We start from the raw sequence: 14,996 nt of genomic DNA, 5'->3' as shown, positions 1-14,996 counted from the left end.
AAGAATAGTAAATACAAACCATAAAGAATATTACATATTTTTGTTCTTCTAACGTATTGCCAGGTATAATTAGCGTCATAACTGTTGACATCACATGTGTGATTTTCTAGTCGTTGGAAATATAATCTTACGCAACATAAAATAACTGTATCACAAAGACTTGTCCTTAATATTTTAGTGATCATTTCAAATTGACCTACGTTCCCGCAAGACTATATGAATGACAAAAGGTTATGGTATATTGAGTAAGGTCTGAAATTCTGAATATCACCTATCTAAATTATGGACCTTATCTATGACATATGAAAGATTATTCTTCAAATTTTATTTATTGTTTTGCGTTGAATTCATTCATTTAGACCATTGATTTCAAGTTTGATATTCATGAATTACTGCTGATTTATATTTTAATATTGAACAATTTCATCGTGTGCTTGTTTTAATTAAAAAAAATACACGAGTGCAAAGTTTGAGATTCATGGAAAATCAACGAGTTTTAAGAAAGGTTTTCATTATCATGTTTATCGTTCCCCTTGATATAATTTCACCGATTCCGTGCATATTTGTCGCCGGTTTTTATGTTCGAGATACTGATTGCCTATAGTTTATATAATAGAAAATTTTGGCAATATTAACAAAATTTGACAACTTTTTTGTGTGTGAAAAACTCGAGCTTCAAACCAAAATGACCAAGTATTCATCTTCAGATATTGAGCACATTCGTCAAGATTTGAAAAAAATGTTGATAATGTAATTGCTTCCGTAATTTTGGCAATTTTTTTTTTGAATTTACTGGTGAGTTTTGGGCATCTTAAAAAAAAAAAAAAAAAATCAATTAAGTTCTATGCCTCAGTTAGTAGTAAATTAATCCATGGTTATTGTTGTGATAATTAATGTTAATAGTTTCCTAGACGAATTTGGTGTTTGTGGTTTGAATATTTTGATCTATGACTTTTGGTTATAAAAAACAATAATTATGGGATAATGGTTAAAAAATAATAAGCATGGTTAAAAAATAATATGTATTTTATTCTGTAAATGATAAAATAAAACGATTTAACCTTCATTTGATATTATTAGTTTATGTACTTATAATTTTAACAAACAATTAACCTATTATTAAATATAAATATCCAAAGCGGAACAATAGAACGAAGCAAATAATAGGAACACAAATTCGCAACTGTATGTAACTCGATCGAGGAGCTAAGAAAACTGAGGATAATGCAACAAATCGTTTAATATTAATAACTTCTACGCGTCGGCGAAAAGTCCACTCTTCCGCTTAATAATAATGCACTGAGCCAAGTCAACGGTCAACCCTCAAAAACACGCAAACCATAAACGATTCCATTAGTATTGAATTGAAGATATAGACAAATTAGGTTCAAAATTACAAAACTCTCTCTCTAAAAAAAACCATGGCTTCTCTTCTGAACCTTATCAGTGCCATCTCAATAATGGCGTTCCTGATCTCCGCGCCTAGGAACTCAGTCGCACAGCAGCCTTACGTGGGACTGACCACAACAGATTGCACCAACGACCACAACTCAACCTCAACGCTCGGCTACTTCTGCAACGGCCTCAACGCCACGTGTCAAACCTTCCTCACATTCCGCCCCACCGATCGCCACCGCACCGTCGCCTCCATCTCCGTCCTCCTCGCCTCCAACGCCTCCGATCTCTCAGCCGCAAACTCCGTCGCCGCCGACGCCACTTTCCCGCCAAACAGGCTCATCCTCGTCCCGATTTCCTGTTCCTGCTCCGGCGGCCGGAATTACCAGCACAACGCGTCGTACACGATCGCCGAAGGAGACACGTACTACAACGTCGCCAACGGGACTTTCCAGGGGCTGTCCACGTGTCAGGCGATCCAGCGCCAGCCCGGGAATCCCGCGGCGACAGAGCTCATTGTCGGCGGCAGAATCGCCGTGCCTCTTCGCTGCGCTTGTCCGACGAAGAGACAGTCCGATCTCGGCTTCAAGTACTTGATGAGCTACGTGGTCCCCGTCGGAGATACCGTCTCCGCCATCGCCGCGAGGTTCGGCGCGAGCGCTCAGTCCGTTCTCGAAGCCAACAGTCTCTCCGAGACAGACACCATAATTGACTTCACGACTCTTTTGATTCCGCTCGAAAACCCTCCCACGAGCAACCAAACCCTAGAAATTCCGGTCCCGATTACACCGACGAGGGAACCGAGTCCTCCGAGCTCTTCAGAGAACGAAAATGAGAACAAAAACAAGAATAAGGTATGGATTTATGCTCTCGTCGGAGCTATCGGAGGAGTCGCATTTCTGGTTGTTTTAGTGTTTGTTCTTTACTGTAAAGTCCTGAGTCCGAAGAAGAGAAACAACAGGAACAAGCTCGGCGACGAGAGGAACGATCCGATTCTCGCGTCGGAGAGTTTCGAGTCTAAGAAAACTACAGAGGAGCAATACTCCCGGGATTTCTTGGATGCCATTTCCGACATAGCTCAGACGATCAAGGTTTACAGCTTCGAGGATCTAAACAAAGCCACGAGCGGATTCAGCTCGAAAAGCCTGATCAAGAACTCGGTCTACCGAGCCTCGATCAACGGCGACACCGCGGCGGTAAAGAGATTCGACGGAGATATCTCCAAAGAGCTCAATCTGCTTCAGAAGATAAACCACTTCAACGTGATTCGTCTCTCGGGAGTGGCTTTCAACGACGGCCATTGGTACCTCGTCTACGAGTACGCCTCAAACGGACCGCTGAGCGATCATCTCTTCCGCTCCGGCGAGGTCAAACTCCGATCCCTGACCTGGACTCAGAGGATTCAGATCGCCTTAGATATCGCCACGGGGCTCAACTATCTGCACAGCTTCTCGAACCCCTCGCACGTGCACAAGGACATAAAGAGCTCCAACGTTCTCTTGGACGCCGACTTCAGGGCCAAGATCGCCAACTTCGGGCTTGCCAGGTCATCGTCGGAGGGGCAAGATAGTCAATTCGAGATGACCAAGCACGTGGTCGGGACCGTGGGCTACATGGCTCCGGAGTATCTGGAACACGGGCTGGTCTCGACAAAGCTTGACGTGTACGCTTTCGGTGTCGTTTTGCTCGAGATGATCACAGGGAAAGAGGTCTCTGAACTGTACGAGGAGAATAAGAAATTGGGTGACGTGTACGGTGGTGATTTTGGGGGGTTTGTGGATGTTTCTTTGGGGGAGAAATATCCCGGTGAGATTGTTGGCTTTGTGGTGAAAATCATAGATAGTTGCTTGAAGAAAAATGTGGAAGCTAGGCCTTCCATGGATGAGATTGTTCAGTCGTTGTCCATTACTCTGAGTAACTCTCTCACTTGGGAATCGTCTCATGGCTGATCATTGGTTTCTTTCCATAGGCGTGAATCCAAATTATTTGTAACGTACGGTTTTTGCATGTTTAAGTACCATTTTCATGCAGTGTAATAGTATTCCTTTTACGGTAGATTAATTATAAATTTCCTCCAATCGAATATATTGTGAAGTCTCTGCACTAATAAAATTTTGGACAAGTAGTTGCTAATGATCTACTTTTCCTAAAGAACAAGTAGTGGCTAATGAACATTTTCAGCTATAATTATTTCGGTACAGCCAATTGTTTTTGAGGTAACTATTTCTTCGATAAGCAAAATGGCCACATATGCCAAATTCTGCTAGTGTGTGAAAAACAAATATGGGATAATCTGATAAATCTGCACCTAAATGCCAAGGAAGGCTTTTCTTGTCTCTCTGCGCTTGATCAAAACTTCATTTGGCCTTTCTGGATCGCAAAGAACACAAATGGAAGCCCAAAACTAAAACCAACCAAAATCACCATTCCTGTTAAATCACACATATAACTTAAAAAGATCTATATTTTCATTGAATGAACAAAACAAAAGCTCTAAAACTCTCACCACATTCAACTATTCTTGGGACCTTGTCTTTGTTCTTCGACGCTATCAACTGCAAAACCATCGACACCACGACCATTCCGCTTCCGATCTTCTCTCTTACGATTCTCTCGCTGATATCCAGCGACCAAAATCCAGAGACGCCATTCACAAAACCTTCAAGGACGACCTTGACGAAGAGGAAAGCTCCGAGGCATAAATTGGCCTTGGCTATGCTTGTGATTGTCTTGGAGCCGAGAAGAAGATTCACAGCACAAGCACCAGAGTAGAGTGGAAGCCAAAAGTACCAATCTATTTCGTGTGAGTGGTTTATGATTCATTATAATATATATAACTTGTAACGATCACTATTGAGATATTCAATAAGTTATATATATGGTAAGAGAGTAAAGTATGAATACCAGTGTCATTCAACTGTACGGATGCGGAGTAAGCGAAAAGAACAGACATTAACAGAGAGCAGAAGATGTGTGTCTTCGTTCTTGATGCCATATTTTGAGTTCTTTTCTCAGCAGAGCTGTGAATTATGTGGACTTTCTCTTTTTTTCCTTCGAAAATTAAGTGAAAAAGTCAACGGCTTCTAGAAGCTGACACTTTTTAAAATTTAGTTTTTATCTCTTTGGATCTATTAGTGCTTTTTTCATCAGGGGGATATTCAATTGTACCATTGGTTGGCACTATTTGTAAATTTGGTCGCAAATTGGTATCACCAATTTGTATTATTTCTTGACCAATTTGTATTATTTCTTGACCAATTTGTATTATTTTTGACCAATTTGTATTATAGAGACATTCCTAGCAAGCTCGCTAGATTCCCATGATTGAAATTTTGCAAGATGTTCAGCTCCGGTTGAATGTTTTCTTTCATCTTCTTCAGTGCTAAAATTAACCCATTAAATCAATCACGGCCTTTGTACACTGACCATCCAAGCCTGTGGATATTACAAGACCCCAGCAAGAAGCTTGCCTTGTTTGATCAGAAATTTAGACTTCTCAGAATCCAATATAAAAATTTTGCATTCAAAACGGAACCAATGAGTTGAGATTTGTAATATATCTGGTTTCGTGTATTTTGTATCAAACTGCTGTTTTTCATTGTGCAAATTGCCAGTCATTTGAGGCAGTTTAAAATTAGAAATTAAAATTAGGGACGGCACAAGAGCCAGGAATATACCAAACCTAATGCTTATAAAATGATTTAAGTCAAAGGTTTTAGTTAGGTTCTCACAAGGATTTCTGAGTTTATTCTGTTTATTCGCGTGATAAAAAAACTTCAACAGCCAATTTTAAACTATAGAGACAAACAACGCAGTCCAAATCGTCAAGTGCAGGGCTTTTGGAAGCTTCAGGCTCTAGATTTCCGAATAAATCCAAAATCATTTTTTATCTTCTTCGCATTATTACGAAACAAAACCTGAGTTTGAAAAGGAAATGAAATGCAGTGCTCATTCGTATTTTGAATCGTAAGTAGAGTAAAAAAACAATCCGTTATCAACCCGAATTTGATTTAAAGCTGTTGGAATAGACGGTAAAAACTTTGATGAGATCATCAGAGCTCACCGACCAAACGTGTCCTCGGAGTCGAAGCGGAAGAACGGTGCTCGTCTCGAGACAGCTCTCTTCCACCAGAGCAGCCTCTCTCCGCTTCCCTTCCTTCCAAAGGCTGTTGACGAGAAGGTCTTTCGTGGCCGGGTCGGGCACCAATCCCCTGCCCCTCAGCTCGCCGAAGACCCTCAGAGCAATCGCTGCCCTCTCGCACTTGCAATAGGCCTCGATCAGAACCTTGAAGACGAACCCGTCGGGCTCGACCCCGCTCCGTCTCATCAACGCAAAGAGCCTCTGGACCGCCGCGATGTCCCCTCGTGAAGCAAAGTGGCACATCATCCCCGTGAAGGTCTGAACGTCGGGTCTCAGCCCCTCCGAGACCATCTCGTCGAGCGCTTCCATGGCCTCCGAGTCTTTGTTGCACTTGGTCAGGGCGCGAAGGAGCGACGAGTACAGAATCGTCGCGTTGAGCTCCGACACGGGCCCGCAGAGATCTCTTCCGTGTCGGAATATCTTCGTCGCCGCGTCGGCGTTCTTCGAGAGGCCGAAGAAGTCGATCACCAGCCTGACGGTGGCGAACGGGAGAGTCATTCTCTCGCTCCGGACCTTCGACACGAGCTTCTCGACGAGCTCCGATTCGCCGTGGCGGGCCAATAGTGCCATCGTCCTCTGCACCGTGTAGATGTCGTGTGTGAATCCCGGCTGACAGGCGACCCAACAGAAGAATTTCCAAGCCGTCTCCGGCGACTTGAAATTTCTCACGATCTTGCAGAACAAGCGGCTCGTCCACACGAATCCGGCGTCTTCTAGAGCCGACACCTCGTCCGGGGTCCACTCAGACAAGGCGCTATACAATGCTCTCGGGTCCAACCAGGGTTTCAGGCGAATGACATCATCGTCCTCGTCCTCGTCATCGTCCTCGCTGCAATACTCGACGCCCTTGATCCGCTCGTCGGGGACCATTTCCCTGAGAAGCTCTGCGGTCTCGTCCACGAAGCCCGCCTCGCTCATTTTCTCGAGCGACAATCGCATCGCTCGACCGGGCAAAACCCCGTCGGTCTGCATTTCCTTGAGCAGAGCGCCGACTTTGTCGAACTGTCTTGCTGCGACGAACGCTTCGACCAACGCCAGGTACAGGCGAGAGGTCCGCTTCATCCTCATCGACGGAAGGAGTGTGAAAATCTCCATGGCCGGGGACAACATTCCAGAGCTCACGAGGTGTTCGATCATGATCGTGTACGTTCTGTTGTTGGGGATCGCTCCTTCGTCGATCATCCGATAGAAAGTGGACAGGGCTTCGGAGTCTTTGCCATTTCTGGCGTAGAGATGCATCACGAGGTTATAAGACTCGGTGCAAACGCGACGATCGCTTGAAACTCTGTACTCATTCCACACCTATAGATACAAGTGTATATGTATAAGATAAACCATATAAATAAGTACAAAACTCCAAAACAAAAAAAAATTACGTTTAAAATACTCATCCCATTTTTGTGTATTTCTAATCGAGTTTGAATTGATATGTATTACGGAAAGGACCTCGTTCAAATACGAATTTGAACCCATTTTAGCCGTGTTTTGTGGTATAATTAAAATTATCGAGTATAATGGAGTTCCATATCAAAATCATTTTGCAACAATAAGAAGTATCTCATGACTTGAATGTCTTGAGACAATAAATTTTGTTAGGTCACTTCATATTTTTGATCTGTGATCGCCAACAAGAATCGAGCCTTGTGCTCTAAACCACAAGGATTCCAATTATACATCAGTCGCATCATCAAAGACCCAAACCAAAAAAGCCACACGAAATCAAACAGTTTGAAGACCAACCTGGAGAGCGGAATCGAGGTCTCCGGTAGCGGCGTGCCAATGCATGAGATTCATGTAACTGACGCGAACTCTCCCGAACTTCCCGCCATTGACGTCCGCGATCAATGCCTTGAGCTCGCCGCTCCGGCGGGACTTGGCGAGGACGGTGGCGAGCGAGTGAACCGTGTGCTGGCTGTGAGAGAATCGAGTGAGCCTCTCGAGGGATCCGAGGAGGGACAGAGCGGCGTCGGCCGAGGGAGCCGAGCGGATCGCGGCGGAGACGACGAAGCCGTCGAGGAATCGGTCGGCGAGGACGCGCGAGAGCGAGGCGTTTGTGTTTGGGTCGGGGTTTGAGCGGAGAGCGAGACGGAGCGAGTCGATGAGCTTGGCTCGGTGGAGGTAGTGCGTTACTTTGCTCGGAAAGGGCTTCTCGCTGCGAGCGTAGGTTCGGATATGGAGCTTCGAGGCTCGCGATTCGATGAGCTTGTTCAGTGCGAGGAAGACCTGTTTGGAGATGGAACGCATTGGTGCTCATTCAGTCAAAACGCCGAGCACTTGGTGTGCATAATAAACTATAACGGCCGTTTTACTGTCTCGGAGTGTTTTTATTTTCTTTTTAAACTTTCGCGGTTTAAAATAGTATATGCTATATAGACGTGGAAATAATGCCATCTAATACACAGCTAAAAATATTGTGACGTAGCATTTTATTCCACTTTTTCTTAGCGGACTATCATGTCACTAATCACTATATATTTTGTAAATGTCAATTTTAAATTTTATTTTTGTTGATAATGTAAATGTTATTTTAGTTCCTATTAATAAACTTTTTTTTTTCGTATGGACATGATTTAATGTTAAATGGTAAATGTTAATTTTTTTTTTTTTTTTTTGTGTGTGCGCGCCTAAATTCTTCCCTTCATAAGGTCAGAACTCAGATGACGTATTATTGGACTAAGTGAAATTTTGTCTGGAGTTCTTTTTCTAAGATCCATCATGAAGAACGCTGAAAGTGATGTACCATTTTTTTATTGCACTCATTCATTACTTTACTAAGAGATATTTTGATGATGAATGATTTCACATAATCACCTTTTTTTTTTGCAATACATAATCACCATATTGAGTGGGCGTCTTAAAAAGACTAGGGGACTTATTGAGTATTTGGGTGTTCTTTCTCTCATTTTTGATTGAGTTTCAGAAGAAACTCATGATACTTATCAATATTTAAGAAATAAACCTGCTACCCACTTACAGTTTAATTTTTGTTCCAAATGTACTCATTTAAATTTACTTGGATTTAATACTCATTTTTCATTTTAGAAGTTATTATTTTGTACTCAATTCCTTTTTCATTTGTAAATGGTAGAAATTCACTTAAAAACTACCGTTATTTTTACTTGTAAACACCTATTCCTAGGTTTCGAGGCACATACAAAAAAAATGTACTTAATCAAGTAAATATCTGATTTTCCCAGTAAAAAAATAATATTCCTTCATTCTAATAGAGAAATTTCAAAACGATTTGCATTTTTTCTAAAACGCCCTTACAACTTGTAATTTTTTTGTACGATGCGGTCATATACTGTCAGAATTTAGTGTATGCAGTTATACACTGTCATACAGATCTTAATTTGATTTATATGCTTTAAAGGGTATTTTTGTCAAAATAACATAATATTTTGAACAATAGTGACATATAAATCAAATTAGAGGACTTATCAGTTATCACACAGAGAAATTCTGTATTATTTATCTTCTAAAAATCTAACCATGTCCCAAACCAATGTACAATTGTTAGGGGAAACAAAGTTGCCTTTACTCAACCTAGTTTCAATAAATAGCTACTGTAGAATTACACTACCAAATAAAAGGTGCTCAGATAAAATTTAACACTGTAAAATTATATCCCTGACAGAAGAGGTACGATATCAAATGAGTGCATTTATGGAGCTACAAACATGTACTTGGTGATTCTCACAGAATCAACAATTTCAATCGTTTTTTTATATTAGTGTGTAATAATATAACTTTCATGTGTCCCTTGACAACGCACTTTTTGGTCCTAACGTATCTATATTCAGGTCACCAAGTAATTTTATGTCCATGTATAAATATCACCGCGGATAAAGAAAAAAAAAAAGTCAAAGCGGAAAGTTCCCGGTCAAGCGGATATGGTCGAGCGTCCTTCTGAGGCCGAACTTGAGCACGGCCTCGTTGCCTTTCCTGAACCCATCACCGTACGCCGGCGAAGAGTCCGACTCGATTTGGTGCTTAAAAAAATCACCAAGCTTTTTCTCGAAATCGGACCGCTTTCCTTTTTTGGACGAAACGGGGACCGCAGAAGAAGATGACGAGGAAGGGACGTCGTTTCCGGAAGATCCGGAGTAGAGCTCGGCTTCAAGCCACATGTGGGCCAACACTTGGCAAATACCTTCTTCCACCTCCGGACTAAGATTCGGATAACCTGTCAGTGTCATCGTAGAAGCATTATTCGGGAGATAAGTGCAATATTCGACACATAATTAGCATACCATTGTGAATGTTTTAAAATTCGAGATCTTGATAAAAGTGATGGGACATTTGGAATTCTTGGTTCGTGTACTACTCAATTTTATGTTTTTGATATTTCTACAAAAACTAAATTCACTCATATCTCGCACATGTAAAACAGAACTTAAATTACAATTTGTAAAATTACAAGTTACGGGAGAAATTGCCTAAGAAAAAAAAATAGCACGACCATGGATGCCAGATAGCCTAAAAATAACACGAGGAAAAGTGTGAGAATTTTACCGGTAAGCCTAAGCCAGGCGTGCATCATTTCATGAGCAAGAATCGAGCCCGTTAACAATCTGTATAACAAGCTTTAAGTATTAGACCCTCTCGAATGATATTTTACTTTATGAACAATGAGAGGGTTGGAAATGAAATAATTACCTAGGAAGACCATACAAAATAAGAATCGCGGTAACTTCACATCTGCGAATGAGTCTATAAGGCTCAGTTATCATGTCGATGATCCGATATCCTGCTCCAATCTTTGGCCTCTTTGATATCTGTTGAGAAATGGAAAAAGAGCTTTACAAACACGTCGATACCAAATTACAGACTCTCCAACTTCTTTTTTCGGAGGGGAAGTAATTTTCTTACAGTAGTAACAGTCTGCTCTTCTGATAAGCAGAGTCCTCTGGTCTCTGGCATGTGATGATGACCCTGAGAAACAATTATTTATTTACTTATTCACACTATAGCTAGCCCGAAAATGAGAATAGTACAAAGTTGAGAGGATCATATGAAGAATTAACATACATTCTTTTCTCCTTCCATGGCCTCATTGAGAGCTTGTCTCTCGACCAAGAGCATCGGGACTTGCTGCTCCACTTTCATGTTCAAACCCTCGTAGAATTCTTGTATCTCAAGGTAGAGAGGTTGACACTCGTGCGTGTCCATTATCGAAGAGTCCAAACACTCGAGGCAAAGCTTTCGACCATCGTCAAGCAATAAATACCTCGTGTCCCTAGCCTGAGAATTTCATCCAAATGTTTTTTTTTTTAATTATAATTATTGTCGTCAACTGACCTTAAAGATGAGATTTATCAACCAAAGTTGAAGCTAATCGGGAAATCAATTTTTTAACCAATCATTAAAATCCAGTTAACCGGTAAAAATAATAAATTTTGGTTTTTGGTTAACCGGTTCTCTCTTCTTTAACTGACCTCCATTCTTTCACAACTACAGCAGCGAGGAGTACGATCGCGCTCGTGAGAGGGGCAATATTTTTGTAGCCAGAACGGGTGTGCCCTATACTCGATCATGCCCGCTGAATTGGTTGGAATCTGGGTAGAACAAAATAAAATAAAAACAACTCCTCAAAAAGCTCACATTTCCGTAACTTAAAGAGTCAAAATGACGACGAGACTTACAAAGCTACTACAAACATCGCATCTCGGATGGTTCTGCTCCTTGTAGCACGATTTGTGGTAAGGCCGATTGCCCGACATGGAAAACTGTTAACAAAAAAAAAAAAAGAAGAAGAAGAAGAAGAAGAAGAGAAAAACTCTCTCAGAGAAATAGTGATTTTGGGCAGAAAAGTGAATGAAGTTGAACCGATTGTTTTGACCTCGTAATCGGTGATGGGAAGATTGCAGGCATTGCAGCGGAAACATTCCGGGTGCCAAACTGCGTTCAAGCAACTCAGATATCTCCCGAGGCCAATCTCTGCGCGACACCCTGCACAAGTTCTGCAACAATAAAAAAAATTATAAATAAAAAAGATTAATTAATTCGCACTTCATTTCAAACAAGGTCTTGTTGTGTTATACTTGTTTCCCATATTGGTTGGAACTTCCTTTTACAAAATGAAGCCACTTTAAGGCAGTACTTGGAAACCAATTAGCACATTAAGTATATCACAACTAAACACTCCTCGAAATGTCAATGACTGTGCAATGATATGCAGATTTGGACAATGAAATCAATCGCTGCGTATGGCAAACTCGTTTGGTTCTTCGATTACCTGTACCCAGAAGAAGGGTTCATGAGTGGATAAGGCTGAGACGAGGTGCTGGGATTCCGAGGAGGAGAGTTTATGATTAGACTCTCTTGAATAGCTCTCGCGAGTTCTTCATCTTCCTCCAACTGAAGCTTTGAAGCTTCCTCATCCTTCTCCGCCTCGACTCTCCTCGGCTCTTCCTCTTCTTCTTCCTCCTCCGACGATTCAACCACGACAATACATTCATCTTCTTCCGAATCAGACTCGGATATGGGTTTATCGTCCTCTGAAAAAGTGAACCGGAATGACAAGATCAGATAACTCAATCTCGAGAAGGGTCTTTTTTTTTCGTGACAAGAAAACTTACCCACTACTTTCTTCCCTTTGTGATCCGCTTCGGAAAGGGAAAGCGCAATTGCATGATCGATTTCTTCTTTGTCGAAATCCGGCTCGTCCTGGTTCAGGTTCAACAAACATCAACTTATTCAGAAATCCTCTCTATATTTTTTTTTCCCCTGAAATCGACTACAATAGGAAATACAGTAATTACCACGGAGTTGCGATGCTCGCTCCAATACCCATCCTCTCCGTACCTTTCGTGGTAGTGGCCGTGTGAGCTATGGCTGGTGCCTTTGAAGATCTTGGTTAGCCAACCCATGAAACAACCTATTTTTACCCGAACTCGAATTCCACAATTTATTCCTGCAAATCAAGAAACAAGAAAAATAAGCTCTATGGAAAGCTGAAACTGCTTCAAAAGGATGTTCTTGATGTCACAAAATAAGTAGACCATCTAAATTTCAGAAGCTTCAAACTCAATTGGAATCAAAAGTGTGTCTAAAGACTAAAACGAACTCAAAAGGCAATCTTTATTGTAAGCACACAACCCCAGGCACAGACAATTAGGCTTCAACTTTCTCTCCTTAACTCACTGAAAATTTATTTTAAAAAGCTCCTATTGGGGAATCACTCACATATCATCAAACCCAAACATGTATACAAGAATAAAATTATTAAAGAAAAAAAAAGCTCCCACCTACCTTCATAATTGATGATACTAAAGAAGAAAAAAAAAAACACAAAAAATTGACATCAAACCCAATTATTCCAACTAGATAATACAATAATATACATATATATAATTCACTGATGATAAGGAACTGTAAACCGGATGAAGAAATAATAAATACTAAAAAGAGCAAAGTGTCAGAAACCTGCAATAGATTGAGAATCGGATGAATCCCAGATCAGATAAAGTCTCAAAAATCCATGTCTTCATAGTCAACCCACAAGAACCAAAACCCATGTATATATATTCACCTCCATGAATCAGCCTGAAAATTTCTCGCCCCTCTCTCTCTCTCTCTTCAAAAAATCTCAGGTAAGCATTTGGTAATGCGCAGAAGAAAACAAATAAATATAAATTATATATATAGTTATCAATATTTATAGAGAGAGAGATAATGGTAAAGGACTTGGATCCTACGCAAACCCAGGACCAAAGCTCCAAAAAAGATAGATGCTTTTTTTCCTGGGTTTTGATATTGATCAAATTGCTCTCTTTTCCTAATCAATGTTATATTAAAGCCACCAAAAATAGAATAAAAAGAGATTGGAAGATAGAAGGGAAGGGAATAACAATTACCCAAGTTTTGGTTTTTGGAGTTGTTGTGTTTAAGGCTTTTTAGCACTGTAACCAATTGTTCTCTTCTCACACTCTTCTCTTCCCACTTTAATTTATTTTCTCACGTGGGGTCATCAACAAATTTATCAACCGCACTTTCACTAAATGTCAAAAAATACCCATGAAAGCTTTCCCTTTCTGGTTGACAAAATGACATATGAAGATAGATTATATTATCATTACCATTCTGAACCTCAAAGTCAGTGTTGCAGTTATGAGTTACTATTTTCATCACACTGTTTAGTACTCCTGATTTCTGAACTCTCTTGCTTCGCGACCCACAAATGGCATTCTGCCTCGTCGTTAATTTTTTTTTTCTCTTACGAATATTTTAATCACTTGTTATCAGGTTTTGAAATGATTTTTGACTTGATACCGCTTTCATAACACTTAAGAGCGATGTGGTAAAATCCGCTGAACATAGGTGAGCTAAAAGGTAGAACAATCTTTATTATGTACTTGTTGTCTCGTCGAAAAGTGATTTGTAACTCTTTATCTTTATAAGGACAAAGAAGATAAACTATCGTGTGTGAAGAAGTTTCCTCGATGCATATTTCGACGCCCCACATAAGTTTGATTAAACTATGAAGTGAGGGTCTTAACTCGTCAAAAAAGAGAGAAGTTATTGGTGGCCATTGAAAAAGAGTCTTGTGGAAGAGCCATAAAGCTAAGATGAAGATGGAGGAAATCAAATGAGCAAGATCCAAGAGCGGGGCCGGGTTTCTATGTCCAAGATCTGGGCCGAGTGTCGTGGTCGATGGTTAGGGTCGAACCTCTTGATCCAAGGCGAGAACCGGTCATCCAAATCCAAATACGTGAAGTTGAAGCCAACGTCCTCCTTCTAAGTCTAAGGTTGGAGTTGCTCTTCCATATCTAAGCTTCATGGGCCGAGATCGGACCCTCGTGATCCGAGGCAATGTGGCCAAGTACTACAACAAATTAGACTTTTGAGATTATTAAAATAAATGCAACAAGTCACGCCTAATTAATTAGTCGAAAGACAAGCCGTGGCTGAATTTTTCAGTGAATTAATAGCCTAAATTGCCGCTTTAATTTTCATTTTGAAACTTTATAGTCGCGCATATTAAATGATTTAGTCACGACTTGTCGCACCTAAATGCCGCGTGAAATTACCCTTAATTATCTTTTCATTACACTCTTCACCAAATTATTATCTCTCTCCATTTCTCTCTTTGTTTCACATTTTTGTTTTACATGTTTATTGAATTCGTTTATCATTAATAATTATGTAATTTATGTTTTCTGTAGTTTTATTGTTTAAGTTATAATTTTTTGATATGGTGGTACTTTTAAAGTTGGTTTAGTGTATTGAATTTTTGAGACCAATCGACTAATGCTCGGTTAATACTCGGTTCCTTTCAGGTTGTTATAATTTATGACTATTATTGTTGTTGTTGTTGTTGCTACTACTGCTACTGTTTTATATGTTTATTTGTGTATATTTGGCAGGACTGAACAAAAAAACCAATAATTGAATAGCCTAACAGAAAATAATTTTTGGTGCCACGTCAACAACTGAACATTTGGTTTGGTTCACGGAA

General features: G+C 40.5%; 4 protein-coding genes across 5 annotated transcripts; 1 reads left to right on the top strand and 3 right to left on the bottom strand.

The window, feature by feature from the left end:
- Window positions 1-1,370: 1,370 nt before the first annotated feature.
- On the top strand, window positions 1,371-3,478 carry LYK4 (protein kinase family protein / peptidoglycan-binding LysM domain-containing protein). Its single transcript, XM_089613116.1, has one exon. The coding sequence runs from the start codon at window positions 1,422-1,424 to the stop codon at window positions 3,342-3,344; it is 1,923 nt and encodes a 640-aa protein (XP_089469242.1). The 5' UTR covers window positions 1,371-1,421; the 3' UTR covers window positions 3,345-3,478.
- A 21-nt stretch (window positions 3,479-3,499) lies between these two features.
- Window positions 3,500-4,473, bottom strand: LOC149399468 (transmembrane family 220 helix protein). Its single transcript, XM_089613117.1, has 3 exons — window positions 4,300-4,473; window positions 3,902-4,189; window positions 3,500-3,824 (listed from the first exon to the last, which is right to left on the bottom strand). The coding sequence occupies exons 1-3, from the start codon at window positions 4,388-4,390 to the stop codon at window positions 3,745-3,747; spliced, it is 459 nt and encodes a 152-aa protein (XP_089469243.1). The 5' UTR covers window positions 4,391-4,473; the 3' UTR covers window positions 3,500-3,744.
- A 697-nt stretch (window positions 4,474-5,170) lies between these two features.
- On the bottom strand, window positions 5,171-8,049 carry LOC149399467 (Tetratricopeptide repeat (TPR)-like superfamily protein). Its single transcript, XM_089611253.1, has 2 exons — window positions 7,277-8,049; window positions 5,171-6,838 (listed from the first exon to the last, which is right to left on the bottom strand). The coding sequence occupies exons 1-2, from the start codon at window positions 7,778-7,780 to the stop codon at window positions 5,390-5,392; spliced, it is 1,953 nt and encodes a 650-aa protein (XP_089467379.1). The 5' UTR covers window positions 7,781-8,049; the 3' UTR covers window positions 5,171-5,389.
- A 1,067-nt stretch (window positions 8,050-9,116) lies between these two features.
- LOC149399466 (protein DA1-related 1-like) lies at window positions 9,117-13,507 on the bottom strand. Of its 2 annotated transcripts, XM_089611255.1 has the most exons (13): window positions 13,396-13,506; window positions 12,965-13,113; window positions 12,301-12,452; window positions 12,118-12,205; window positions 11,775-12,036; window positions 11,379-11,499; window positions 11,182-11,265; window positions 10,975-11,094; window positions 10,568-10,780; window positions 10,409-10,471; window positions 10,196-10,314; window positions 10,052-10,110; window positions 9,117-9,722 (listed from the first exon to the last, which is right to left on the bottom strand). In XM_089611255.1, exons 3-13 carry the CDS (start codon window positions 12,406-12,408, stop codon window positions 9,400-9,402), a joined length of 1,560 nt encoding a protein of 519 aa, XP_089467381.1. In that variant the 5' UTR covers window positions 12,409-12,452; window positions 12,965-13,113; window positions 13,396-13,506; the 3' UTR covers window positions 9,117-9,399. The 2 variants fall into 2 exon arrangements, with proteins under 2 accessions (XP_089467381.1, XP_089467380.1); XM_089611254.1 differs by having other exon boundaries at window positions 12,965-13,507.
- Between the last annotated feature and the right edge of the window lie 1,489 nt (window positions 13,508-14,996).

This window comes from Urtica dioica, chromosome 4 (assembly GCF_054948205.1).
Source record: "Urtica dioica subsp. dioica isolate 48M chromosome 4, U.dioica_male_clone48M_v1_H2, whole genome shotgun sequence".
In the NCBI taxonomy this organism is placed as follows: domain Eukaryota; kingdom Viridiplantae; phylum Streptophyta; class Magnoliopsida; order Rosales; family Urticaceae; genus Urtica; species Urtica dioica.
The sequence above is the reverse complement of the archived record's forward strand: the minus strand, read 5'-3'. Positions and strand labels throughout refer to the sequence as shown.

Excerpts from the sequence above, each read along its gene's own strand:
- LYK4 (XM_089613116.1), top strand. The coding sequence starts at position 1,422 with ATGGCTTCTCTTCTGAACCTTATCAGTGCCATCTCAATAATGGCGTTC.
- LOC149399468 (XM_089613117.1), bottom strand. The coding sequence starts at position 4,390 with ATGGCATCAAGAACGAAGACACACATCTTCTGCTCTCTGTTAATGTCT. Across the intron at positions 4,190-4,299 it reads CGTACAGTTGAATGACACTG|ATTGGTACTTTTGGCTTCCA; the intron begins GTATTCATACTT and ends CACACGAAATAG. Across the intron at positions 3,825-3,901 it reads CCCAAGAATAGTTGAATGTG|GAATGGTGATTTTGGTTGGT; the intron begins GTGAGAGTTTTA and ends GTGATTTAACAG.
- LOC149399467 (XM_089611253.1), bottom strand. The coding sequence starts at position 7,780 with ATGCGTTCCATCTCCAAACAGGTCTTCCTCGCACTGAACAAGCTCATC. Across the intron at positions 6,839-7,276 it reads ACCTCGATTCCGCTCTCCAG|GTGTGGAATGAGTACAGAGT; the intron begins GTTGGTCTTCAA and ends TTGTATCTATAG.
- LOC149399466 (XM_089611254.1), bottom strand. The coding sequence starts at position 12,408 with ATGGGTTGGCTAACCAAGATCTTCAAAGGCACCAGCCATAGCTCACAC. Across the intron at positions 11,500-11,774 it reads AACCCTTCTTCTGGGTACAG|AACTTGTGCAGGGTGTCGCG; the intron begins GTAATCGAAGAA and ends TTATTGTTGCAG. Across the intron at positions 10,315-10,408 it reads AAGAGCAGACTGTTACTACT|ATATCAAAGAGGCCAAAGAT; the intron begins GTAAGAAAATTA and ends ATTTCTCAACAG.